General features: G+C 66.9%; 1 protein-coding gene across 2 annotated transcripts in view; it reads right to left on the bottom strand.

Annotated features, from left to right (window-relative positions):
- The window catches only part of RGS12 (regulator of G protein signaling 12), a 36197-nt gene extending 11811 nt beyond the window's left edge, over nt 1-24386 (bottom strand). For both annotated transcript variants that reach the window (XM_054687941.1, XM_037529140.2), the window contains exons 1-3: nt 22277-24386; nt 17716-17832; nt 8575-8596 (exon numbers count right to left, since the gene is read on the bottom strand). In XM_054687941.1, the coding sequence (XP_054543916.1) occupies nt 8575-8596; nt 17716-17832; nt 22277-24274 (2137 nt within the window). In that variant the 5' untranslated portion in view covers nt 24275-24386. The remainder of the gene's footprint in view (nt 1-8574; nt 8597-17715; nt 17833-22276) is intronic.
- Nucleotides 24387-24768: the final 382 nt, after the last annotated feature.

The raw sequence follows: 24768 nt of genomic DNA, 5'->3' as shown, positions 1-24768 counted from the left end.
GGGGCAGGGAAAGGCTATTTTTGGCCTCAGTAACTCTTTGCGTTTCCCTGGTTTGTTAACTAAATCCCAGTGTTGTTCTCTGAGCCTGAGTGGTCTTGGAATGGTGCAAGCAGGTCAAGAGCTCAGACGGTGACCGGTCACCTATTTATACATGTCCTTGGCCAGTGTTAGTGCCCCTTGCTGCCCTGGATCACTCCTGCCGTCTCCGTGCCATCCCCTACCCAAAACTCACCCACCTATTTGGCTTTAAACTGAAATGACCCCCACCCACCCCATCGTGCCCCTGGGCCTCCACCCCAGCGCCCGGGGGCCTGAGCACGTGACAGCAGATGCAGGGCCTGAGGAGCCCCCTGGCACGGCCCCGCCACAGCCAGAGCACTGGCACTGGGCGGCAGGGCCAGACTCTCGCCGTGGCTCTGCTGGGCATCCAGGCAGCGTGTTTCTGCAGAAGGTGCAGCCCCAGAGGGGGCCGCAGGCTGCCGGGCCACACACAGGGCTCACTCATCCTGGGGCTCCCTTCCAGCTGTGAGTTTCACACGCCGCCCCTCCGCCTGCGCTGAGTCCTCTGGAGACAGGAGGGCGGGCGTGGACGACGCGCGGAGCCCACCACGCCTCCCTGGCCCGAGGCTGGGCCCAAGAGGGAGGTGCCTGGAGCGCCCGGCCACAAGTGTTCTGCCGTCACTGGGAGGGTTTCTCTCCCTGAAACTGGTCAGTGTGAGTCCAGGAGAAGCTTTCCTGGTGAGAAAGTTCTCAGAGCTTGTTTCAGTTGCTGAAAACCAGAAAGGCCAGCCCCACCCACAGCTGAGCGCAGCGGGCAGCAGGCACGCACCGAGCGGGTTGGACCACAGAGCTGGGCCTGCCCCGGGGATGCGAGGCCTTACCTGGGTGCAGCTGGTACGAGCCACTGTGGTGCCGTCTGACCAAGTACTTCCAGCTGCTCGCCGCCAGCCAGCCCTCTGAACCCATGCCGGTCAGCCTGTCCAGCGCCAGGGGCGCCGGGCACAGGCCCGGGCCACACCCACGCGCATCGCGCCAGGAAGCAAATTGGCGCCCTCTCTCCTGCGACCCCAGCACCCGCTGACAGTGGCGATTCTCCCTCTTGGCGCTCGCTCGTGGAGAGGAAACCAATAGTGACTTACCACAAAGCCGGCAGGAGCCGCATCCATAATTTACAGGGAGACCTTCGGCCTGCTGGGCCTGCTGTTGCTAACGGCCGTGAATTATTTAGCCGGCTGCGACTACAGCAACGCACGCTGGGGGCGCAGACGCTGGAGGAGAAACCCCAGCTGGCCTGCAGGCGAGGAGCGCTCCAGCATGGCTTCACGTTAAACCAGCAGCAGTGAAAATAATACCTGGGGCTTCTCTTTTATAGTCAGGAGGTTTTATAACTCTTACTTCCCTAAGTATCTTGAATTTTCAGTCCCAGAGGGCTCTCCAGCAGGGAGAGGGGGGATCCCGCCCATGCAGAGCGCACAGTCCGCCCAGCGGGCCACGCTGAGCGCAGCCCCGGCCACAATCGCAGCATGAACCAAGAAGACGCTTCTTTGAAGGGCTCAGGCGGACATTGAGAAACAAGAAAAATCTCCAATAAACAGCTTCACCTCACACATGAAGGAACCTGAAAGGGGCAAAGGCAAAACTGAGCAGAAGGAAAGAAATAATAAAAATCAGAACCAAAATAAATGAAATAGAAAGCAAAATGACAATGCCAGAGACCAATGAAACCAAGGATCAGCTCTTTGAAAAGAAAGAAAATCAATAAGCCTTGCCGTAGGCTCACAAAAGAGAAAACTCCAATAAATAGAATCAGAAATGAGAGAAATGGTAACAGATACCACAGAAACACAAAGGACCATAAAATAGACTACTCTAGACAACTGTATGCCAACACATCTGATAAACTACAAGAAATGGACACACTTTGAACAAGAAGGCCTACCAAGACAGGGCCAAGGAGAAACAGAAAATCCGAATACGGCAATCACAAGTGTGGAAATTGAAACAGCAGTGAAAATATCCCTAGAAACAAAAGTCCAGGACAGATGGCTTCATTAATAAATTCCATCAAAATTTCAATGAAAGGGACCTCCCTAATGGCGCAAGGGGTTAAGATGCAACCGGTGAAGCTGTCCGCAGCTTCTGCAGCATGAGTTCCATCCCCAGCCGGCCAGGGAGCTACCCACATGGCGCAGCAGACCTCTCCTGTCTCACCCGCTGCTCCCCTCGGCAATGTATTTCGTCAGTCTGCCTGTTCTGTTCGCCGCTCTGTCTCTGGTAAATCCTCTCACTCTCCACGCCTCTGGCCTGTACCCCAGCTCTTGTATGCATAGATAAATAAATCTTAATAAATAAATAATCTTTAAAAAAAAACTTCAATGAAAAACTCATGCTGATTTTTCTCAAAATCTTTCCCCCAACATTAAAGAAGACCGAATGCTTGCTGACACATTTTACGAGGCCAACGTTATCCTGACACCAAACCCAGACAAGGGCATCACAAAGAAAGGAACTAGCGGGCCAATATTGCTGCTAAACATAGACACAAAAATTCTCAATAAAATACTAGCAAACCAAATCCAACAACATATTAGAAGTTTCATACACTATGACCAAGTAGAATTCATTCCAGGGATGCAAGGATGGTTCAACATACACAAATTAATTAATTAATGTAACATGCTACATCAAAAAGGACAAAAATCATCCCACCATATCAACAGATGCACGGAAAGCATGATAAGATTCATCACCCACTGATGATTTTCAGAAAACTTAATAAAATGGGGATAGAAGGAACATGCCTCAACATAATAAAGTCATATATCCTAAACCCATAACTAGCATTCTACTCAAGTGAAAAGGAAAGTTTTTCTTTAAGACCAAGACAAGGTTGTCCATTCTCACTTTCTGTATTTACATTTAATTTAGTATTTGTTGTCCAATAGTAGAGCAATTAGAAAACAACAAGAAATAAAAGCAACATAGACTGCCAAAAAATGTGAAATTATCATTATATGCGGATGTCATGATAATATACACAGAAAACCTTAAAGTCATTACTGAAAACCACTAGAAACAATAAATGAGTACAGTAAAGTGACAGGCTATAAAATCAATCATGAAAATCTGCTTCATCCCTATATATACACGCAAACAATGAACTAGAAGGGGGAAAAAAAAAAACAGGAAAACAATCCTGTTCACATTGCATCAAAAAGAAATAAATACCTGGGAATAAATTTAACAAAAGTGAAAGACTTCTACAATGAAAACTGTAAGGCAGTGTTAAAAGAACTAGAAGGAGACACAAACAGATGGAAAGATACTCTTGTTCATGAATAGGGAGATTATAATTAAAATGTCCATCTTACCTAAAACAAAAATTCAGTGCAATCCCTATCAAATTCCAATTTTTTTTTAGAAAGCACAATAAAAAATACTAAAATTTCTATGGACAAAACCCTGAATAGCTAAAACAGTCTTGAGGGGGGAAAAAAAAAGAAAATTGGCAGCATCATGCTATCTGACATCAAACTATACCACAGAATCACAGTTATTAAAACAGTATGGTACTGGACTAAAAACAGACAAAGAAATCCATGGAACACAGTCAAGAGCAGAGACAAACCCACACATACACCAACACTCCATCTGTGACAAAAGGGCCGTCCACACAGCGGAGAAAGGCAAATCTCTTCAAATGGGAAAGCTGGAGGGTCGCATATAAAATAATGAAACTGAATCACTGTCTAGCCTCACACACAAAAATAAATTCAAAATGAATTAAAGATTCATGTAAGATCGAAACCATAAAATATGTAGAAGAACACAGGTGATACGTCCTGTATCAGCCTAAGAGATGTCTCCAGGGACTCAACCCCTGGAGTTGAGGGAAATGGAAGCAAAAAGAGATGAACGGATCAAATTAAAAGGCTTCTTCAGAGTGAAAGAAATTTCAGTTGAAAGAAGACCGTCTATTGAATAGGTGAACACATTTGCATATCCTACATCTGATAAGAGATTAATGCACGAGCTATATAATGAACTCTTGCAACTCGACATTAAAAAATGACAATTTTTAAAAACTGGGGAGAAGATCTGAACAGACTCATCACCAACAAGAACATCCAGGTGAAACATATCCCTTATTATTAGGGAAATACTAATCAAGCAGCAATGAGCCGTCACCTCACACCTGTGAGCATGGCTGACATCAGAATGACACTAACCGCAGGCGCTGGCCAGGAGTGGGGGACAGGAGCCCCACTCCCTGTCGGCGGGACTGTGACTGGTGCAACCACTCTAGAAAACAGCGTGGAGTTCCCGCAAGACACTCGAGCGAGGGCCACGCTCACACCCGGCAGCCCACTTCCAGGCATGTAGCCAGAGAGCGTGAAATCAGCACTGGACGAGGCACCTGTGGACCTGAGCCGTGCCCGCTCCCCAGGCCAGCGGGCCATGCAGCGGGGAGCCTGACCCGGGCCCCGCTGCCCAGCCGGGCGGCAGGGGCTAGGAGGTGGGCAGGCGACAGGCCGCGGACCCGGTCACTTGACACAGCTTCTCCGGCTCTGGGCAGCCCTGGCCACGAGCTCGGGAGCCTGAGCTCATGCCTGCCCTCAACGGTCCACCCAGCAGCTGGTGAGCCCACGAGAGTCTCCACCGCAGGAACTGAAGGCACCTCCTCTGCGGGGACCTCTCTGCCAGCAGCACGAGGCCCCTGGCCGCACCCGCCCCATCCAGAGGAGCGGCCCCACGGAGGGACCCAGTGCCCGCCCACTGCCTGGAGGAGCCGCACACGGCGCTGGGGCCCAGGCGCAGGAGGCCTGGCAGGCACCACCACGGCCGCTCACCTGCCTGCACGGCTGCTGAGCCTCCCTGAGCCCCGCCTGGCAGGGGGAGGCACTGCCCCGTGGGGCCCTGGCAGGGGTTCTGGACAAAAAGGGGCCCTAGGACAAGGGCCCCGCAAGAAGCGTGGCAGCAGCCAGGAGCCAGGCCCGTGCCCCTGGGTGGGGAGGAGGCAGGCGGCGCGGGTCCAGCGGGAGAGCTCGAGGGGGTTCGGGGCCCTCAGGGCCCCACGTCAGGCGCTGGATGCTCGTCTGTGCCTCCGGGGGCGCCATGAGGCCGCTCACGGGAGGGCACCGCACCCAGGAGACTGGCGGCAGGTGCTGGGTGCACGAAGCCCCACCAGATTGGCGGCCCGGTGTGTGCACCGCGGGCGGGGCTGCCAGCCCTTGCAGACCCCGACAGCACTCAGAGAGCTGGAGGGACGCCCCCGCGGGCCTGCGGCCAGCACGCGGGAGGGAGGCACTGGCGGGGCTCCCTGGTTTCACTGCTTTTGAATTTTTTTGGAAAAAAGTCCACAGTATAAATAATTACTAATAAAAACCCCAAATGCCTTGTCGAAGTGGAAGGAAGTCAACCCAAAGAGCGCAGGCCTCCACGCGCCCCAGCACCCCTACGCCGGCGCCCACGGCCGGGAACTCCTCGGCAGCTGGGATGTGACTTGACCCCCAAAGCAAGCCCTGAGACGCCCCAGGAGCTCTGGCCGAGCGGCCCCTCTCACGCGGCGCACGGCAGGCCGCCGGCCCGCCGCCACGACTCAGCAGACGTCTCTGAAACACGTGCAGCGAGGCCGCTGCTTTCCCGACAAGGAGAACATGAATCCATAGAAACTCTGCACAGATACCCGGAGACCTTTCGCACTTCCCCTTCACAATTTTACAGAATGCAAATTCCTTTGCCAAAAATATCAATGATCGCGGCAGCTACACGCTGAAGTTCAGCTGCCTGCAAGCCCCTGGCGCTGGGCTCAGTGCCCGCTGCCCATGTGACCCTGCAGGAGGAGGCGGTCCCCGGGCGAGGGTAAAGATGGAGACAGACTCACCCCCACGGCCCAGGGGTCAGCCTGTGCTCTGTGGAGGTGGGGGCAGAACCCCGACTTTCCCCAGCTGGGGTCCCCGGGCCCGGCGGGGTGGTGGGATGGAGCGGCCAGGGAAGGGCCACAGACCGGCTCTCTCGTGGGGGTCAGCCACTCTCCGCGCAGGGCGGGTGCTCAGAGGCCGCTCAGGCCAGACGCCTGACAGAAGAGGTGCTTCTAGAAAGCCGCCTCCAGGCGCCCCCCCAGGCTCCCCACCAGGCCTCAGCTGCCATGTCCACGGTCACTCCCCGCACGCGGCAGGGTTGAGGCCGGGCAGAAGCTGGAAAGAGGCCCAGCCCGGCAGGTGCAGCCGACTCAAGGCCCAAAAGGCCGCCTGCTCCCGCCCAAGACAGGGCTCCCGCCGCCAGCTTCAGGGGGAGGAAAGAGCGCGGAGGCTTCAGCGGGTCCGCGTCTGTCCCGTCTGAGCGCCAACGCCTTTCCCGGAGAAGAAAGGCCGCTCGGCACGCGTGAAAGCTCACCAAGGAGGGTGGGAAGACAGGCGGGCCGTGGGCAGGTCCGGGGGCCCCGGGCTCGGGCGGGGCAGAGGGGGAACCGCCCGCAGGGCTCGAGGACTCCGAAGCCTCTGCACGAAGGGGCGCGGGGAGCCGACAGCGCACAGGGAGGGTGAGCCCAAGTCTGACAAAGAGGGGGCGTCGGAAAGTCCACGAGGACGCAGCAAGACGGCTGGGAGAGCTGCTCGCCGCGACGGGCGTGCTCAAAGCAGCAGCAGCGCAGGCAGGTGGGGCCGCCCCCCTGGGGACCCGGGAGCAGGCACCGAGGGGCCGGGGGCTGGGCCTCTGCCCCCAGCTCTGACCGAGAAGCGGGCCGGTGACGGAGGCTGTACCCCAGAGGCCCACAGGCGCTTGGGGGGGCAGCTCTCAGCTCTGGGACCGGGCGTGGCCACCTGCCCTGCGCTGCTGACCTTTGCTGCTTCCCTTTGCTCACTCAATGTGTCCCAGCGCGTCCTTCGGCCGCCTGCAGGCTGCCCGCCCCCACCCGCCGCCCTAACCACGCCGGCCCCGAGTGGGCGCCCCGGCCGCGGGTGTCTTCCTGCTGCTGACACCTCGACCTGCCCAACAGGGTGGTGATTAAGACGGACTCGAAACCAAGGCAGCCCCCTGGGGGCAGCGCTCTGGGCACCGCGCCTCCTGGCCTGCCTCGGTCCCGCTGGCCAGTCCTGCAGGGCCCAGTGGCCAGAGATGCTTCTTCAGGAGACCGGCGGGCGCCTGACCGGGAGGCCGGGGGGAGAGAAGCCGCGCCTCACGGGCGTCTCCGAGACCGGCGGGCCACGGACCGGACGCCTCTCCCCAAGGACGGAGGAGGCGGCAGGCACGGGAGGAGGGCCGGAGCTCACGGTCGCCGCGGGAACGCGAGGCAGCGCCCCTGGGGTGGCCGTCACCAGGGGAAGGGGCCGGGACGCCGCACCGCGTCCACCCGAGGCTCCCACCTCCCGGGAGACAGCCGCGGGGCAGAGGAGGGCAAGGGGCAGCCTCAGCAGCGCTCAGGGAGCCGGGCTCAGGGGCCCTGGTGGCTGCACTGCCGGCGTCCAGCTGGGGGGTCGGTCGCCCCGCAGCGGGCCTTGACCCACTTTGTTTGTCGTCGCCCCCCAGGGCCGCCCCCCAAGAAGGGACAAGACGCCACGGGTCCCGCAACAGTGCGGCGCACAGGCCCCTTCCCGGCCTGGCCGCCTCCCGCAGGGGCAGTGCCGGGGGAAGGTGGGGCGCTCGGGCGGGGGCCCCGCCGTCCTGTCGGGAGAGGAAGGTTGGGGACGGACAGCCCCTCGGGCGCGGGGCCCACGCGGGACGCCACCGCCTCGGAAGGGCCCCGGCCCCGGAGGGCGCTGAGCGGCCACGCCCGGAGCGCAGCGTTTCCCCCGCACAGCACGGCCGAGGGCGGCTGGCGGAGGCCCCGGGTGGGGGAGGCGGCGTGCGTGGGCACGCCTGGCATGCGAGCGTCTGCGCGAGCGGCAAGAGGCGCTGGCAGAGGGGCGGGCGGGCACCGGTTGGGTTGCAGGTCCTGTGCCTGCTCGTCGAGGAAGTTCCCACTCCCGGCCGGATTACCCCACACAGCGCGGGTAACATGACGCCCTTCTTTTTATAAGAGCCCCGGGCACCTCGGGCGGCGCCTGCTCTTCCCACGGCCGGGGCAGAGCCCTCACGGCGGCGAGGCCGTGGTGCCACCGGGCGGACACGGTCGCCTCCCACCCACCCGCCGGCCCGGCCCCGGTCCAGGCCCCTGCGGACACCGGGGCAGCTCCGGACGGGTGAAAGGACCGCGCACAGGCCGCGGCGGGAAGGGGTGTCCTGGACAGAAGCCGGGCGAGCCGCCATGGCCTGGGCCTCATGGGGGGACGGCCCAGGGAGGACCCGCACACAGCCACGCCCTGTGCCCCCCCCCACGCCTGGCCCGCGCCCCGGAGGGCCACCGCCGTCCCCCTCCTGCCTGCCCGGCAAGTGTGTCCGCGCCTCCCGCAGAGCTGGAGCCCACAGGGGCCGGGTCTGGGCTTGCCAGGTGCAGCGGCCAGCAGCACGTCAGCCGGGAGTCCGGCTGGGCCCAGGGGGCAGAGCCCGCACCCGGTTCTGAGCCGAACGGCAAACACGCCCGTGACGTGACACTTGTTGAAAACAACAGACACAAACGCCAGAGCACGGACTTACCCCCATCAGACACGGCTGCAGACTGAAAGAGAAGAGAGAGAGACATGAGTTACTCGGGGCGCAGGCAGCCCTGCAGGGGCAGCGAGACTGGAAGCTGCCCGCCCGGTGCCCGCCCCGCCCGCCCGGTGCCCGCCCCGCCCCGCCCCACGGAAGTCCCCAAACCTCCCCTCAGAGGAGCGAGTCCCAGGAAGCCCAGCTCACAGCCAGCCCGTGCCGGCCCGAGGGCCGCTCCCTGCCTCCTGGAGTCAGCAGCGGCGCCAGGAGGGGGGCCCCGCCGCTGTCCCTCGGAGCCCCTGCAGCCAGGGGCCCCTCCACACCCCCCGCCCTGCAGGGCGGACGGGGCCCAGCCGGGAGCCGCAGGGCAGGGGTCAGCCAGGGCTGGAGGACCCCAGCCAGGCAGCCCCGCGGAGGAGCTGCAGGCAGGCAGGGGGTTCCGGGAAGGAGCTGGGAGAGGCTGCGGGGAGGGGCTGGCGCGAGACGCGGGACAAGAGCAGACGCGTCCTCCTTCCCGGAGGGCGGGTGAGGCTGGAAGGACGGCCCGGAGACACCGGCCGCGGCCCCCGAGGGCATCTGAGAAGGACGCTTGGGCTGCTGGTGCAGGTCAGCCCCTGGGCTGGTCACTCCCAGGGGCTTTGTGGGGGGGTGGGCGGCAGAGGCAGCGGGAGGACCCCAGCACGCGCAGCCTCCAGGGGAGGTGCTGGGGGCGCAGGGACGACCCGCGCCTTGTCCCAGCGTCCAGGTCACTGCCCAGGTGCACAGAGCCGCACGGGGGACGGGCCTGCTACCGCCCCTGTCTGGACAGGCCCGAGCTCCCCAGGTAGGATGGGCCCGAGCTCCTGCCCCCACTTCCCGGGCCCCCGGGGCGCCCCTGCCGCAGGACGAGGCCACCTGAGCAGCAGCTTGCCTTCCCGGTCCCGCTCCCGGCCCCCGCCAGCCGCGTCCTCCCGCGGCTGTGAGCCCGGGGCCTGCACCTCGATGTGGTGCGTGCCCAGTGGCATGCGTCTAAGTGCCTGCGTGTGCGTGTGCGTGCCTGGTGGCGTGTGCACGTGTGTCCCTGGTGGTGTACATGTGCACATGCATGCACGTGGTCTGATGCCCACACACCATACTTGCTGTCCCAATCGCCCCCTGCCGCCAGGCCCCGCCACGCCCCATATGCTTGGCAGGAGGAGCGTCAAGGCCTCAGTCCTGAGCCCTGGGCCTCCCAGGCAGCCTCCCGTGCCCTGGTGGCCGCTGCCGCCCCAGCGGGCAGGTCGTGGGCTGGGGATGCCCCACACCCAGTCATGAGCCCACATCCTCCCGGGGAAAAAGTGGCCGAGCCCACAGAGTTCCAGAGGAGCCCCGGTGTGCACTCACCGCCCCAGGGACGCCCCCTCAGGCCACAGGGCAGAGGCGGGGGTGGGGGGTGCTGGGGAGGAGGCTCAGGGAGCCCCACGGAGACCCGGGGACAGGAGACCTGGGAACAGGAGACCTGGGAGTCCCAGGGCACGGGAAACCTTGCCGGGACGCACAGAGAATAGCCGTGGGCACCTGCCGCTGCCCTGGGCGGCCACGGAGGAGGCACCCGCTGCAGGGCCACTGCTCGGCGCTGTCCGGGAAGCTCCCAGCCCAGCCGCAGCCCCGTGACACGTTTCCTTCCTCCCCAGCCTGGGAAGCCGCACGGACAGAGTTCCTTCCACACCCCACCCAGGAATGTTCCGGCACCGGGGCTGCCAGCTGGGCTGCAGGGGCACCGGGAGGGCCGGTGAGGACACCGCGTGGCCCCCAGGGAGTGCACAAAAGCAGCACCCACCGTCCACACCCGCCATACTGGCCCTCAGAGCAGACGCCCCATGTGAGACCCGCCCCCCCAAGACGACGGGTCCTGGACAGGCGAGGCCTCGCGGGCCGCCATCTCCCCCCAGCCCCCATCAACCCTCCCCCGGGCAACACCAGGCCCATACCCTGTGCCCGAGGGCCCTCGAGGGGGACAGGGCAGCAGCTGAGGGCAGGCGGCCACAGGGAGGGTGCGGTGGCAGGAGCCGCCAGGGAGGAGGAGGGGTGGGAAGGCGGCTAAGTTGTCCACGCTGGCCTGGGGTCAAGGACACGCCGGGTCCTGGCCAGCGGAACCCTTTCCCTAGGCCTGGTTTCCTGAGCTGGCCCCCGGCGGGGCGCGGCCTAGGATGGCACTCAGAGAGCACCGGACAGTGCCCAGCACGTGGCCTGGGGCCCGGCGTCCAGAGCCTCCAGTCCGAGCCTGTCAGTTAAGCTCCCTGCAAGTCAGCCCTCCGCCCTGCCGGCCCGGGCCGGCCGCAGCCACAACCGGGCTCCCCTGCGGGAGACGCCGCGGCGGGCGGGGGAGCCTCCTGGCTCACAGTCTGAACCAAGGCCGAGCTGGGCAGCTCGGACCTGCGGAGCCCTGAGCTGGGCGCTCCACCGGGAAACGCTGCTGTCTCAGAGCGGTGCGCGCGATACCAACCCAGGGTCCAGCCACCTCCGCCCGCTGGACGCCCCGGGGGACCTCGGGCCTGCGGACAGGACACCACGTCTGTGCGTGGAGAGCGCGTGACTGTGCAGAAGCTGCCCGACCCGGGTCTGGGAGGTTCTGTCAGCCCTGGGCTAGGCCGCTCCGGGACGCGGCCTTGAGGTGCCCGAGAGGTGGCGGTGTCCGCCCGTGGCCCTGAGGGGGTCAGGCCTCTGGGAAGGGGGCACGAGGCCCCGGGAGAGGCCTTGGGGATCCAACAATGGAACTCGCCTCTGATCTTAAGTATTTGATCATCTGAGTTTTAAGGCGAGTCCTCACTGGACAGGGGAAGAGCTCAGGGGTTGTGTGGGGCCGGGGCACCCCAAGAAAGGGACCACAGCAATGTCCAGCCACAGCCGTCACGGCCCCACGCCAGCCTGCCCTCTGCACCAGCGCGTACGGGGTCTTGCCCCACGGGGCTGGCAGGTGGAGTCAGGGCCCGGGAGCAGCTGGTCAGAGCCGCGATGGGACAGGACAGAACAACGTGACAGCAAGTGCCCAGCATCTTGGAGCCCAGTGCCGGCCCGGCCCGGCCGCTGGGCGGTGAGCTCACGCGCCTGCCCACCCACGTGCCCACACGCCCGCCCGCACCGGAGAGACCTCCGTGACCCATGCCGGGCCCTGGGCAGGGTCAGGACACAGCCGCGGGCAGGGGCGCTTGGGGAGCCCAGCCTGGCCCCACGCCCCAGGGAGCCCTGGCTGCCAGGGCCCCGCCAGCGAGCCTGAGCCGGGACTGGAGGCCACGTGGAAGGGCAGCCAGCAGGCGAGGCTGGGCAGCGCGCGTGGTGCGGGGGCGGGCGTGGGGCCCCCTCGGGGTCTCTGGAGCAGGGGCTGGGGCTCGAGGGCCCAGGCGGGAGAGCAAGGCGGGGCAGGAGGGCACACCCCCGGGCCGGCCCGAGCGAGGAAGGGGGACAGGACGGCAGACGCGAAGGGTGTGTGTCCCGTCTGGTCACTCTGGCCTCCCGGCCTCCTACAAGTGGGGGGAGGACCCTGCCGCTGTGGGGGACCCTCTGCCCTGGCGGCGGGAGAGGGGAGCCGGAGGGCGGGGGCAGGAAGGGCTGACTCGGGGCAACTCCTAAGGCAACGGAGGGAAGACGTTTTCGAGGGACGGGGCTCCCCGTACACAGCCCCGCGGCTTGGCAAGGAGGGCGGGGGGCCGCGGGGCTGAGAGGGGAAGTGGGGCGTGCGCCCCCCCCGCCAGGGCCCTCCTTCCCGAAATCCTGACCAGGCATCTCTCCTCTGCCCGGGCCGCCCCAGGAGACAGGGGAGGCGCGAGGGGGCATTAGCTGGAGCGTTGCCAGGCCCAGGGCGGGGCGGAGCCTGCGGGCACTCCCGACCCGACTCACCCTGGACAGGCCCCCCAGGAGCCCCGCAGCAGCCACCACACACCCCCCCCACCCCGGTCATCACAGGCTCCTCCCCGCAGGGCCCTGGCCCCCGAGAGCTGGTCCCGCAGGGCTCGGCCCCGGGCAGGCAGGCCAGGGAGGACAGCCGGCTCCCGGGGGCAACGCGCCCGCCTGAGAGTCCGGCAGGCCGGGACTTACCACTCAGCTGCCCTCTCGGGAGCTGCCCCAGGCCGAGGGCCGGAGGGGCAGACACGGCGGGCGCAGGGGCACGGCCGGCCACGCGGACGTCAGGCCCACCGCGGCCCCCGCAGCGCTCGCTGGGGCCAGGGGCAGACCCGGTGTGGAAGGGCACGGCACCGGCTGCGTCCGGCCAGGCACGGCCACTCTCAGGCCCGTGTCCTCTGGGCCTCACGCCAAGGTGACGGGGCCGGGGTCAGCCGCCTGCCAGGAGCGCCTGCTGCCGGCCGCCCGTGACTGGCACAGATGCCCGCAGAGGCTGGATGAGAGGCGCCGACGAGAAGCTCGGCCTGCCTTTAAGTGGCACGTGCACCCCACGAACGGGCCGAGCACCCTCCGACACCCCCAACGACAGGAGTCAGTCCGAGGCCCAGGCGTGGGGCAGGTGAGGGGGGCCAGCGCCGGGGCCCCCCACCGCACTGCACCAGGGCCCCAGCCCGTCAGCCCCCTGTGGGGCCAAGCGGTCACACGCACCCCAGGGCTCCCTGCCGGCCGGGCGTCTGCGACGGCGCTGGGCTCCAGGTCTCTCGGGCCAGAAAGGACAACGGCCTTTCCAGTGACCTTTCCACCTGCTCACAAAAACCAAGTTTTGAAAAGTTGCCTTCGGCACCGTTGAAGAGAAACGCAGCCCCATGTGTGCGCCAACAGCGCCCAGCTGACAGGGCAGGAGGCCGGGACCCCTGGGGCCACTTTCCACCGGGCAGGTGGGGGGGACTCCGGGACGGGGCGCCCCCTGCAGTCAGCACAGGGCTCTGAAAATACCTGCGAAATATGCAGAAATGCATGAAAATCTGCTTATTTCATAAAGATGATTCTTGACCCACCACAGACACGTCTCCGTTTTCCACCTAAAGGGGTCCAGCCAGGTCCTGCACCCACACCAGGGGCCGCTCCCCGAGGGGAGGCTTGGGGCTGGGGACACTTAGATAAGACACCTCCGGGACAGGAGAGGATTTAAAATGGGGGGCCAGTCACCAGCAGCGGCCGCTGGCGACTCAGCTCTGTCCACCCTTTGCAGCAACACCCGGCAGCGGCCAGTGGGAGGTGGGATGCGCCCACGCCGAGTGAGGCAGGATCAGGCCTCTCACCCAAGCCCTGATGTAAACAGGCATGTCCAGAGCACGGGCGCCCACCGGCTCCAAGCCCCAAATCCCCCCAAACCTGTTTCTCTATAGACTGGAATGAGGTGCAGCCACGTCCGTCGCAGAGCACCGGCTCCCTGAGGCGGCCGAGCGGCGGGACACTGCCTGGACCTGAGCACGCGCTGCAGGGAGGGCGGTGAGGGGAGGCTGCTCCCCGGCAGACCGGCGGGGGCTCCCCTCCCTCCCGCTCCCCACCGGAGGGCGGCCGCGGAGCCCAGGTCCGAGCTCAGACCCTCTGCGGGGCGCCAGCCCGCACAGACGCCGCCACTCACCTGCCGGCCGCCTGCCCCGGGCGCCTCGTCCGACCAGCCTCTTTCCAAGTTCATCTCGGCCGGAGGCGGAAGCCCGCGGGCCTGGCTGCCTCCTCCGGGCGCTCGCCCGTGCTTGTCAGAAGTTCGAGGGCTCCAGGGGATGCACCGGCGCCCTGAGTCACCCCGGCTTGTGCAGCCGCGGGACCGCGGAAGCTGCGGTCGCCAGGATCAGACGCTATCTCGATTGTCTCCGGAGAAAAAGGGCCGTTTACATCAATCATGCGGTGAGATCATTTTGAAAGTATTTCCTGCACCAAATCAGGAGGCTGACACTGGAGGCAGGGCGCGGGGGCCCCCGCAGCTGCGGGATGGAGCCGTCACTGAGACTCAGCCCCCGCCCCCCCACCGGCGCCGCCCCGCCTGCCCAGCCCCCCGCAGCGCGACCAGGGACCCGCCCTCCGAGGGAGCGGCTCCCAGAATCCAGGCGCTGGCAGGCATCTTGCCGGCCGCCTGGAGGGTCTGACTGCGCACCCTCCTCCCGGGGTCGGCCTCCTGAGCAACGCCCCGGGACGGGTTGGGGGGCGACAGCCAGCACCGGGTCCGGAGGGGGAGCTTGGCTCTGGAGTCAGGCCACCCTGACTTCTGCTCTCCGCGGGAGAAGCAGGAGCTCCTGAGACACGGAGCAGCGAGGGGGCTGGCGGCGGTGCCTCCAAGGCAGGCGCGCCCGGGGAGGGGGCACCCCAGGGACAGGCGGACTCGGCTCCCGCTTCCCAGACAGCCGTGCTCCTGGGGCCGGGCAGGAGGCAGGGGCCCGGCGGGAAGGCCCAGGGGCAGGGGACACAGGAGCGGCTGCAGCAGGGTCACCCTGCAGGCCAGGGAGCAGGGGCGCAGTCAGGGCGGGAGTGGCACCTGGCAGCCCCCACCTGCCCGGCGGCTCCCTGAGCCCTGCTTCCCTCGCATCAGCCCCCAGAGGCCGCCCCGCCCTCTCCTCGGCAGGACCGGACCCTGAGCTCCCCGCCAGCCCTTCCGGGGCTCCGCCCCATGAGCAAGCCTGAGGGGAGCGGACCCCACTACACACCAGACCCTCTCATGAGGCCTCAGCCAGAGGCCCAGCAGCCCGGCACAGCCTGGGGGACAGCACAACCCGAGAGGCCGGTCCGGCTCCCTCCTTCCCTCCGCTCCTGCCCCACCAGGCACCGGGGAGCAAAGGGGAAGAGCAGGGGGGGCCCCCTCCTCTGCTGAGCAGGACTGACCAGTGGGCGAGTTCCGAGGGCCGCACACCTGACAGGGAGGCGCGAAGGGGGCTCCAGCCCAGAGGTCCGCCAGGACGGAGCCACAGCAGCCCCACCCTGGAGCGGAGCCCCCCCACCTGCGGCCACACTCACCGCGCTGCCCGTCATTTAGCCTCACCAACTCTGTGAGATGCCCTCGCGCCCGAGGACAGGGGCCGCCTCTGGCCACAGCGCCCTGCTTTCTCGGCTCCTCTTTCCTGCGGCCGCACTCCAGGGCATGTCCTGGGGAGGGGACTCCAAGGCCAGGGCCCGGCCCTCCGCACCCAGCACACCCCTGGCCCCTGCTCCTCCTTCTGCTGATGGGTACTGGCAGGGGCCACAGAGTGCAGAAGACAGGCGAGGGCAGCACAGCCTCCACCTGGCTGCCAGGATCCCGGGCGGCAGCCCTGGCTCCAGCAAGACAGCCCTGTCCCCTTCTACTGGCCACTGGACAACAGGGGACCTGCATCCTGCCTCATGCCTGCCGGCGGGTGCCCAGCAGGACCCAGGTCAGCACTGGGCTAGGGGCTGGAGGGGTGAGGGGCGGGTCCAGGCAGCAGAGGAGAGAAGCTGGGAAGGGGCTGGAGGAGGGGGAGGGAGCGCCGCAGGCCTGTGCTGTCCAGGAGGGAGGCCAGGCAGCTGGAAGGTTCTGCAAGGGGCCAAGGAGCCCTCCCTCATCCTGCCCCCCCGCAGCGGTCACCTGCCAGCTGCTGCCCCAGGCCACACCACAGTTCTCTAAATGCCCCGGACCCATCGGATGTGCAGATGCCCAGCCTGTCCCGCACACAGTGGACGGAACCTGAAGAGGGACAGACGCCAGGAGCCCTGGGCCAGGCCAGCGGGCAGAGTCAGGCCACCGCACACCAGGCACCCCGCGGCCAGCGTCCCCACGCCAGGCGGGACCCCTCTGCAAGAGCCCCTCCAGTCTCGCTGCACTGAGGCCCCCCCTTTCCTCCCCCACCCCCCTTCCCACAGCTTCTGAGGGAGGGACAAGTGTGGCCCTGGCGCCCCCTGCTGTCCAGGTCGGGCACCGTCCATCCCTGCAAACCCCACCTGCGCCCTCCTTGAGTCCGGGCTGGAAACCTGGGGGGCTCCCGGCAGGTGCCTGAGGCAGCGACATGGAGCAAGGGCCCAGGGAGAGCGGGGTGGGGGGCGCCAGGGAGGTGGGAGGAGCCTCCAGGGGCCGCGAGGGGCGCTGGCCGCTGGCCGCAGGACAGGCAGGCTGTGTGGCCAGAAGCCCGTCTGCAGACGGGTGTTCTGGGCCGAGTCAACTGCCCACTGTCGGCGCCCAGGGCCCACCCCAGCCAGCGCCTGCCCGCCCAAGGGCGAGAGGACAACAGAGGCCGGGCCCTGCCCTGGCACCGCGGAGGAGCCCAGGACACCCTCCCCAGGGAGAAGCCCCGAAGGGCAGGCCGGGTGGCTGGGGGAGCCGGTCCCTGGAGACAGGAAAACGCCACAGGGTAGGGCAGCAGGTGGGGGGCGGAGGGAGCCATGGGGTTGCGGGGGACGCAACAGTAGAGGCCACCTCAGCAGGCCACCAGCCCGGGGCCCAGTGGACACAGAGACAAGCACAGGGACAACCGTGGACACTCCTGACGAAGCCACAGGGGAGAGACAACCCTCCAGGGTCCACACAGCACCCCCCGCAGGAGAGCAGAGCACATGGCTACGCGCCAGGCAGGAGGAGCCGGTGGCCAGCAGGCCGGGGAACACCCGGGGCACACCCCGCTGTGAGGGTGGGCCCAGCCATCCCAGCACAGCCGTCCAGGGCTCCGGCCGGGCCGGCCAGGCAGGCGCGGCTCTCCCCGCCGGGCGCCCCACGCCGCAAGACCAGGGCCAAGACAAGACACACAGGGGCAGGCGTGGGCCCCGGTCGCCAGGGCCTGGGGAGGAAGGGACAGGCGCTGCCTGGGGGTCCAGGGCAGTGGGGCCATCGGCGGGCCACAGCACAGGGGCCTGTCCTGTGGCACCAGACCAGAGGCGGCGAGCACAACCCGGCTCCTGAGACGGCGCTGACCGGGTGCCACTGACCGGGAGGCGCTGACCGGGCGGGTCGGGGCTCGGGCTCGCCCCACCGTGGTGAGAACCCCAAATGCTGCCAGAGGACGCGCGGCCGAGGCTTCGCCTTAGAGGGTCGCAGGGAGAGCCGGGGCTGAGTCTGGGGCCGGCGTCCCCTCCCAGGGAACGAGGTTGTCCTGCAGGGCCTGGGGGCGCCTGCAGGGCCGGGGCGGGGCACAGCAGAGAAGGGTCGGGATGGGCACCAGGCCCAGAGGCGGCGGCCACACCAGGGAGGGCAGGAGCGGGGTCGGGGTGGACACAGAGGGCCGTGGCGTGAAGGTGGCTTCCGTTCGGTACAGCCCGAGGAAGGAAGGGAACGGAGAGGAAAGTCACCTCCAGGTCGTCCAGGGACCGGGTGATGCTGAACCTCTTGGATCTGCCGAAGGGCCTCCGAGCCGAGGGGCGCTGGGCGGGCTGGGCCGGTCCGAGCCCCCGGCCCAGTTTCGAGCCCTAGACACAAAGGAACACAGCGGGTGAGTCGCTTTCCCCCGGCCGGCCCGGCGTGGCGCGGGAGGGGCCGTCCTGCCGCCTGCACCCCGGCGCGGGGGCACGTCGAAGGCCGGGTTGGCGGGGACACGGGCGCAGGCCGCGGCCAGGGCGGGCAGGCTCGGGACAGCGCGGCCGCGGGGCAGGAGCCGCTGGGGCCAGTCTCCGGCACGGCCGCGTGGGCACACGCTCTCTACGCGTTTCTGGAAGGTGCCCAGACGTTCTGGATTTGTGTCGTTTGGTAAGACCCAAACCAAAGACAACGCGGAAAGGGAAAATTAGAAATAGCTTGACTCCCAGATCCTACAAAAACAGAAATGCGCGAAATCCCACCACGTGGAGCAGAGACTCAGGCACTGGCCAGCCTGAGCAGCACGTGGAGGGGACGCCCGCTTGGGCCTCTGAGGAGCCGTGCGTGCAGAGGGGAGCCGGGACCACGCGCTGGCCGCTGAGGGCCGCGGCGGGGGCTGGACGGGACAGGCGTGCCTTCACCTGGCAAGAGCAAGCGGCGCGTTCTCAACAGGCGCCATCCTTCGTGGTGACAGAGCACCGGCGCCTCCGGGTGCGCCTGGCCAGACGGGCCCCGACAGGCCTGCCTGAGAGCCGGGCGACAGACTTGCTGCGCGAGGAGAAAACCCAGGTGGGCGGAGAGGAGGCGCCACACCCCCAAGACGGCGAGTCCCGCAAACTGGCTGCCATTAGAACCCAAGTGCAGCTGCCCACGAGACAGCAGGCGTCCCGCAGAACTCACAAGCCCGCAGTCAAGTCTGTGAGCAGGAGCGGGGGGGCGGGGCTGCCCCGGCTCGCACCCAGGTGGGGGGCCGCGTGCTCACACCCTCCGGCGTTGACACAACACCGTGGCCCGAGCCAGAGGCCCCTGGTCGTTGAGCTGCGTGGCAAAGCTCCACCAGCCTCGCGCCTGGTCCACCCACAAGTCAGCCCCAACAATCCCGAGACGGGCTTGGCCGCCTCTGAACCTGGGGTGCGACAAGCGCTCCCTGGAGCGCAAACTGCCAGAGCAAGGACGGCAGCGGGGCTGGCACTCGGGCTCCTGGAGGGCAGGGAGGCGGCGCCTGGCAGTGCGGGGTCAGCGGGGTGGCCAGCAGTGGCCGGCAACAGAGCGAGGCGCCCAGCAGGAAGCCGGCCGCCTGGTGGGCCCTGGCCAGTGTCGCGGGCCCTCGCGCTCGCTGCCTCGGCCGGCGGGAGCCGCACTTGGGGCCAGCCGGCCCGGGCCCGGGCACTGGGCGGCTGAGCAGGGTGGAGTGAGAGGCTTCCCTCTCTGGCGGCGCCTCCTGCACTCGAGGGGGCTGGAGGACCCCAGCGCCCGGACCCTGCCCCACTCTGCAAGGTCGGCGGCAGCCGCCCGGCACCTCCGGGGCCTGGGGGCAGCCCTGAGGGGCCCCGAGCAGGCTGGAGGGTGAGGGCGGCCCAAGCCCCCACTGCAGGGCTCCCCTCGCACAGCCCACAGGCCGGGCAGGGGCCGCAGCGGGGAGGGGGAGCAGCGCCGAGCCTGAGCCCGGAGCCCGGGGCGCCGAGGGACCCGCACAGCCAGGGGCCGTCAGAGCTCCCAGCTCCGCTCCAAGGCCTCGCCTCGAAACCTCGGGGACTCTGCTCCAGCCTCCGCCCCTCTGCCCAGTGGCCCTACTGGCCCCACTGACCTCGGCTGCTTCTCCGCGAGCCCCGCCCGCCTGCGAAGGGGGCCAAGCTCAACCCCCACCGGCGGGTGGAAGGTCTACACGGCAGCCACCTCCCTGGGGACACGCCGCGGCAGGTGCCACCGCCACCGGGCAGGGGCAGGAGCAGGGGGCAGAGGCGGGGGTGGAGGCAGGGGCAGGGGCAGGGGCAGAGGGAGGGCAGGGGCAGGGCAGGGGGAGGGGCAGGGGCGCGGCAGGGGCGGGGCTGCAGGAAGCCCTTGGTGGCGTCAGACGTGGGGTCTGCGTCAGGGGTTCTCCAGGGCTCTCTGCCACCCACTTCCTCTCATTGTCTGAGAAGCCACGGGGACCTGTGCTGACCGCTCTCTGCCAGCGCCCCCAGAAACGCGCCCTCCCGGCCAGACCTCCCTTTGTTCTGCTGAAACAATTAAATAGAGACCTGGTTTCCCTCCAAAGGAACGTTCAGTGCGCTGCCTTCACATTCCCGTAATAAAACCCCAAACTCAGGTGAGAGAGAGCAGGCAGCTGCCCTGGAGGCCTCCACGTGGGGGTGGCCACGGGCCTCACCGCAGGGACGCCGGGGGTGCACGCGTGGACACGGGTCTGCACAGCAGGTGAGGGTGTCTTGGGGAGTCAGGGCAGGCGCAGCAGGCAGCCTCCACCGCCTCTGCGGGTGCCCCAGGCCACCGTCTCCCTGAGCCTGGCCCGGCAGCCCCCAGGCCCCAGGCCGCCACACTGGCCAGAGCCTGGACAAGCTTAAAGGTTCCTGAGGCTGCGAGAACTTTCGCCTGGGGGCTTCCTCGCTACAGTCCCGCATTAAAGACTAAGCTGGGAGGGCCTCCCTGGGGGCGCAGCAGGTTGAGCGCAGCCTGTGGAGCTGCCCGCAGCCTCCGCAGCGCGGGTTCGATCCCCGGCCGGCCAGGGAGCTGCCCACACGGCGCGCAGACCTCTCCTGCCTCCCCGCTGCTCCCCTCAGCAGAGCTTTCGGTCCATCTGCCTGTTGTGCTCCCCGCTCTGGCTCTGTTCTGCTCCTCCTCTCACCCTCCGCGCCTCTGGCCTGGGCCCCAGCTCTCGTATAAATCAATCAATCTTAAAAAAAAAAAAAAAAAAAAAAAAAAGACTAACCCGGGAAATCGTGAAACATAAATTAATTCATTTCAAAGTCACAACAAACTCTTCACACGTTATCATAAATATCGCACGTCACTTAAAACGTTTCCAAAACTTTGCAGAAATCATTTTCTGCAAAGTTTACTAATTTGAGTTCTGCTGTTTAAGCCGGTAGCTAAATTACTATCGTTCTGAAAACACCAACTTTCAGGGGCAGAAGGAAACATCCTCAATTTGAATTGAATGTCACAACAACGCGGACGACACTCTGAAAGGGTCGCTCTGGCCACAGCCCCGGCACCCACCCCGCCCTGCCCTGCCGAGAAAGACCAGCCGGGGAGGAGGGGCCCCGCTTCGCAGGCTCTGGTGAGGGTGCAGGTCGCAGGCCCGGCCATGCGCAGCCCACCCAGCAGAGGGGCTGGAGCGTTGTCCAGCGAGGCTGCCGGCTCCCCCTGCTCCTGAGACCCAGGGGTGCTGGGGCTGCCCTGTCTGTGCGGCCGGCCCACCGAGGCCCACACGCGAGGCTCACGCTGACCGGGGCGCCCGCAGGAGGAGGCAGGGAGGCGTCTGCAGAGCTGCCCCCGGGCACCAAGGCATCCCCGGCACAGAGCCCTCGGCCAAGGGGGGCGGCAGAGATGAGCCGTAGCCGCACAGCTCAGAGGCTGGGGTCCTGCTGGGGCGGGGGTGGTCCTGCTGGGGGTGGCCCAGGCAGGAGAGGTGTGTGGGGTGTGGGGTCCAGGATGGCCTCCAGTCTTGGGTCAAGCCACCCCTTCTCCGTGGGGCCCTGCGGTGGGCCTGACATCCCCCCACAGCAGAGGGCTGGACAGGCAGTTTCTGGTCTGGCTGTCGAGGTGCTGGAGAGGGAATGGTGGGTCTGAGGGGTTCCCATACCATTTTCCTGGGCACAGCCCTCCTGGCCAGCAGCAACCCCTCCAGCGAGCTCCCCACAGCCCCATCTCTGGGAGCAGCCCCGCCCCGGGGACACAGCTGACCACAGGCGATGAGGGGTCTGAAGCCCCAGGGCAGCGGGAGGGTTGAGGGGCAGCCAGGACACCGGTGTCCTGCACCCCTACGACTCCTCCCCCTCTGGGACACTTGCTGGCCTGACCGCGGCTCCGCCCCCTTGGCCTCCAGTCAGCTCAGGCCATTGTCGGGCAGGGGGACAGCCTTGGCCGCCTCCGCGGGTCCACGCCAGCAGGGACACGGAGACCCGCAGGCCGCGGGCCGGCCTGAGTGGACGCCTGAAGAGCACGGCCAGCTGCACGGCCAGCAGGGCCACACGCGGCTCCCGGCAGCCTGTCGGACACCGCGCCACGTCAGCGCCAGGAGCTCGGCGGACGCTGCGTCTCCCCCGCAGGGGCAGGAGCCAGCGGGTGGGCGAGTGTCCATGGCGTGCGAGCCGTGGCCGCTCCAGCAGCCTTGGCCCTCCGAGGACCGCAGCGGTGCCAGGCCCGGGATGCCGGCAAGAGCCTGGCTGAGTGCTGGGCGGGGTGGCCGCCTCCCCAGACGCCGTCTCCTGGGGTGTCCCGGGAGCAAGGGGAGAGAGGAGGGGCCATGGAGACTTTGAAAGCCAGGGCAGTGGACTCCCTGGTGGGGGTGGCCGGAGTCTGCCGGCCGCCCCGCTCCTCCTGACCACCCGGACTCACCTTTTTGTCCTCCTTCGTCTTTCTGACATTGCGGTGGGGACCAAAAAGGTTCTGCATCCCCAAAGCCTTCCTGGACCAGTCCCTTTTCGGGGCGCTCAGCGCAGGGGGTGCCAGGCTGCCGTCCAGGCGGTAGCGGTCGGCTGGAATCTTGCTCATGGGGGGGGGCAGCGTGCCGCAGTTGACGCTGGACCAGCCGTCGGTGGAGTCTGTGTAGGACTCCTGGTCGCTGGCGTGCCCGCACTGCCACTCCCGCAGGACGTGTGCCGGGAGCCACCGCTGGCCGAGGCCGCCACCTGGGCCCGCGGCAGTCCTCTTGGAGGGAGGCACGGCGCTCCGCGAGGCCGTGGGGGGGCCCTCGGCGCGGGCAGCAGGCCCCAGGTGCTTGCCCAAGTCCCAGCACCTGTCAGCCGGGGGCGCGGCCTCGAAAGGGGGGCCCCCCTCCGGGTCGTAGCAGAAGGCCCCAGTCCAGGGGGCGCCCCACGGCTGAGGGCCCCGGCCGCCTGCGGCCTCCCAGGAGCCGCTGCCAGGCCCCAGCCGGCCACCACCGCCACCCAGGTCCACCACCAGCACACGGCCGCCCCGCTCCTCCTGGTGGAAGTTGCCGATGCCGCTGTCGCTGTTGCTGCTGGTGCTGGTGTTCTGCTGGGCGTCCGCATCCCCGTCCATGAAGGCCCGGGCCCGCACGCCCTCCATCAGCTCGCCCATGTCCCGGTACAGCACGGACACGAACTGCAGGACTGGCAGCGAGGACGCAGGGAACTCGAGGCAGCCGCCCGTGTCGGGGTCGGGCGTGCACTCGAAGCCGAAGCGCCGGGCCAGGCCCTGGTGGGCCCTGTGCTGAGACAGGTCCGGGTCCACCAGGAAGACGTGGCAGGACGTCCGCAGCCCGCCCTCCTCCTCGGCAGCCAGGCCCCCGTCCTCGCCCGCCTGCATGGTCACCAGCCCGAACAGCCTGCGGTCGTCGGGGCACACGGCGCTGAAGGCCAGCCTCTCGGCGGGGTACTCGGCCAGCACGGCCGCCCGCTCGGCGCACAGCTGCACACAGTCGTGCATGACCTTCAGGGCCACCAGCGAGTGGACCTTCTGCTCGGCCCGCAGGCGCCGCAGGCAGCCCCGGATGGCCTGCAGGCTGTCCGACTCCAGGCTGCCGCTGGCCGCGGGCAGCTCGATGGAGCCCAGGTAGCCCACCACCATGGCCACGTTCAGGATGCTGGCATCCAGCCCCACGTCCTCGTGGCCCTCGCACCGGGCCCCGAATGCCGCATCGTCGCTCACGACCTGGACCACCTTGGCGACCTCCTCCTGCGACAGCGGGCGGGCGCGGGGGCCGCTCCGGGCCTGGGCTCTGAGGGCTGGGGCCGTGGCGGCCGCCTCCGACTGCACCCTCTGCTGGCGCCGCGGGGGCTCGGGGCCGTGGGCGCGCAGGCCGGGGCTCTCCAGGATCATGCTCAAGATGCCGCCCGAGCGCATCTCCTCCACCACCCGCTGGGCGCGGCTGATCCCCAGGGCCTTGGAGTCGAGCCTGGGCTCCGGCCAGCCCTCACGGTCACAGGCGCCCCCCTCGTCGTCGCTGGAGCAGGCTTGCGGGGGGCCGCGGCCCTCGCCCACCACCATGTGCAGGACGCCCGGGCAGCGGCCGATCAGCTTCACCACGTCCTCGTGCGAGGCCTTCTTCACGTTGATCTCGTTGACCGCCAGGATCTGGTCCCCGGCGCGCAGGCCCACGAGGTCAGCGGGGCTGCCCCGCAGGACGCCGCTGAGCGCGCAGGGCGCCTGGCCGCACAGCGTGAACCCGTAGCCCGCGCGCCCGCGGGCCACCTCCACACTGCGCACGCGGGGGGGCCGCTCCCCCGCGCCCCCCGCCCTGAACATGCCGCCACGCTCGGCCGGGCCAGCGTCATCCTTCCAGCGGGTCCATCCTTGAGGGAGGCTCCAGGCGCCCGTGCTGGCTCTGAAATGGCGCCCTAAGGAAGAAGAAGCAGCGTCGTTAGAGCCCATCCTTGCAGCGCTTTCTGTCCCAACACGAGGCCAGACACAGGGAGACTCAGGGCGCCGCACTGGCGGGCGCCAGGACCGCACCAGGTGGCCGAGGAGCAGCGCGGCAGGCCCAGGGTGGGCCCCGGCCCGTCCTCCCGCAGCGCCAGGAGCGTCCGGCTGCCCCGCCTGCCAGAGCCCGCGACCTTGCATTCGGGGCGGCCGACGGGCAGCGGGGAGGAGCGGGTGAGAGGCAGCAGGTGAGGACACCCAGAGGAGGGTGCCTTCGGGAAGGGACCCCCCACAAGGCCGCCAGCGAGCCCACGGGGCGAGGCGCCGGAGGGCTGGGGCGGGGCGCGGACGGCCGGGGGCTGGCTGCCACAAAGGGCGGCCCGAGCCCACCCCAGGCGCAGCGTCCCCCAGGATGTGGGGCGAGGAGCTGGTCTCATGGCGAAGACGCCACCCAAGAGAGCAGCAAAGCTCCGAGAGGGGTGGGCGCATGGCAGGGGGGGTCCAGA

Source organism: Talpa occidentalis, unplaced genomic scaffold (assembly GCF_014898055.3).
Source record: "Talpa occidentalis isolate TD23 unplaced genomic scaffold, MPIMG_talOcc4v2.1 talOcc4.6, whole genome shotgun sequence".
NCBI classification, from domain to species: domain Eukaryota; kingdom Metazoa; phylum Chordata; class Mammalia; order Eulipotyphla; family Talpidae; genus Talpa; species Talpa occidentalis.
Note: the sequence above shows the minus strand (reverse complement) of the source record. Positions and strands in the feature narration are given on the sequence as shown.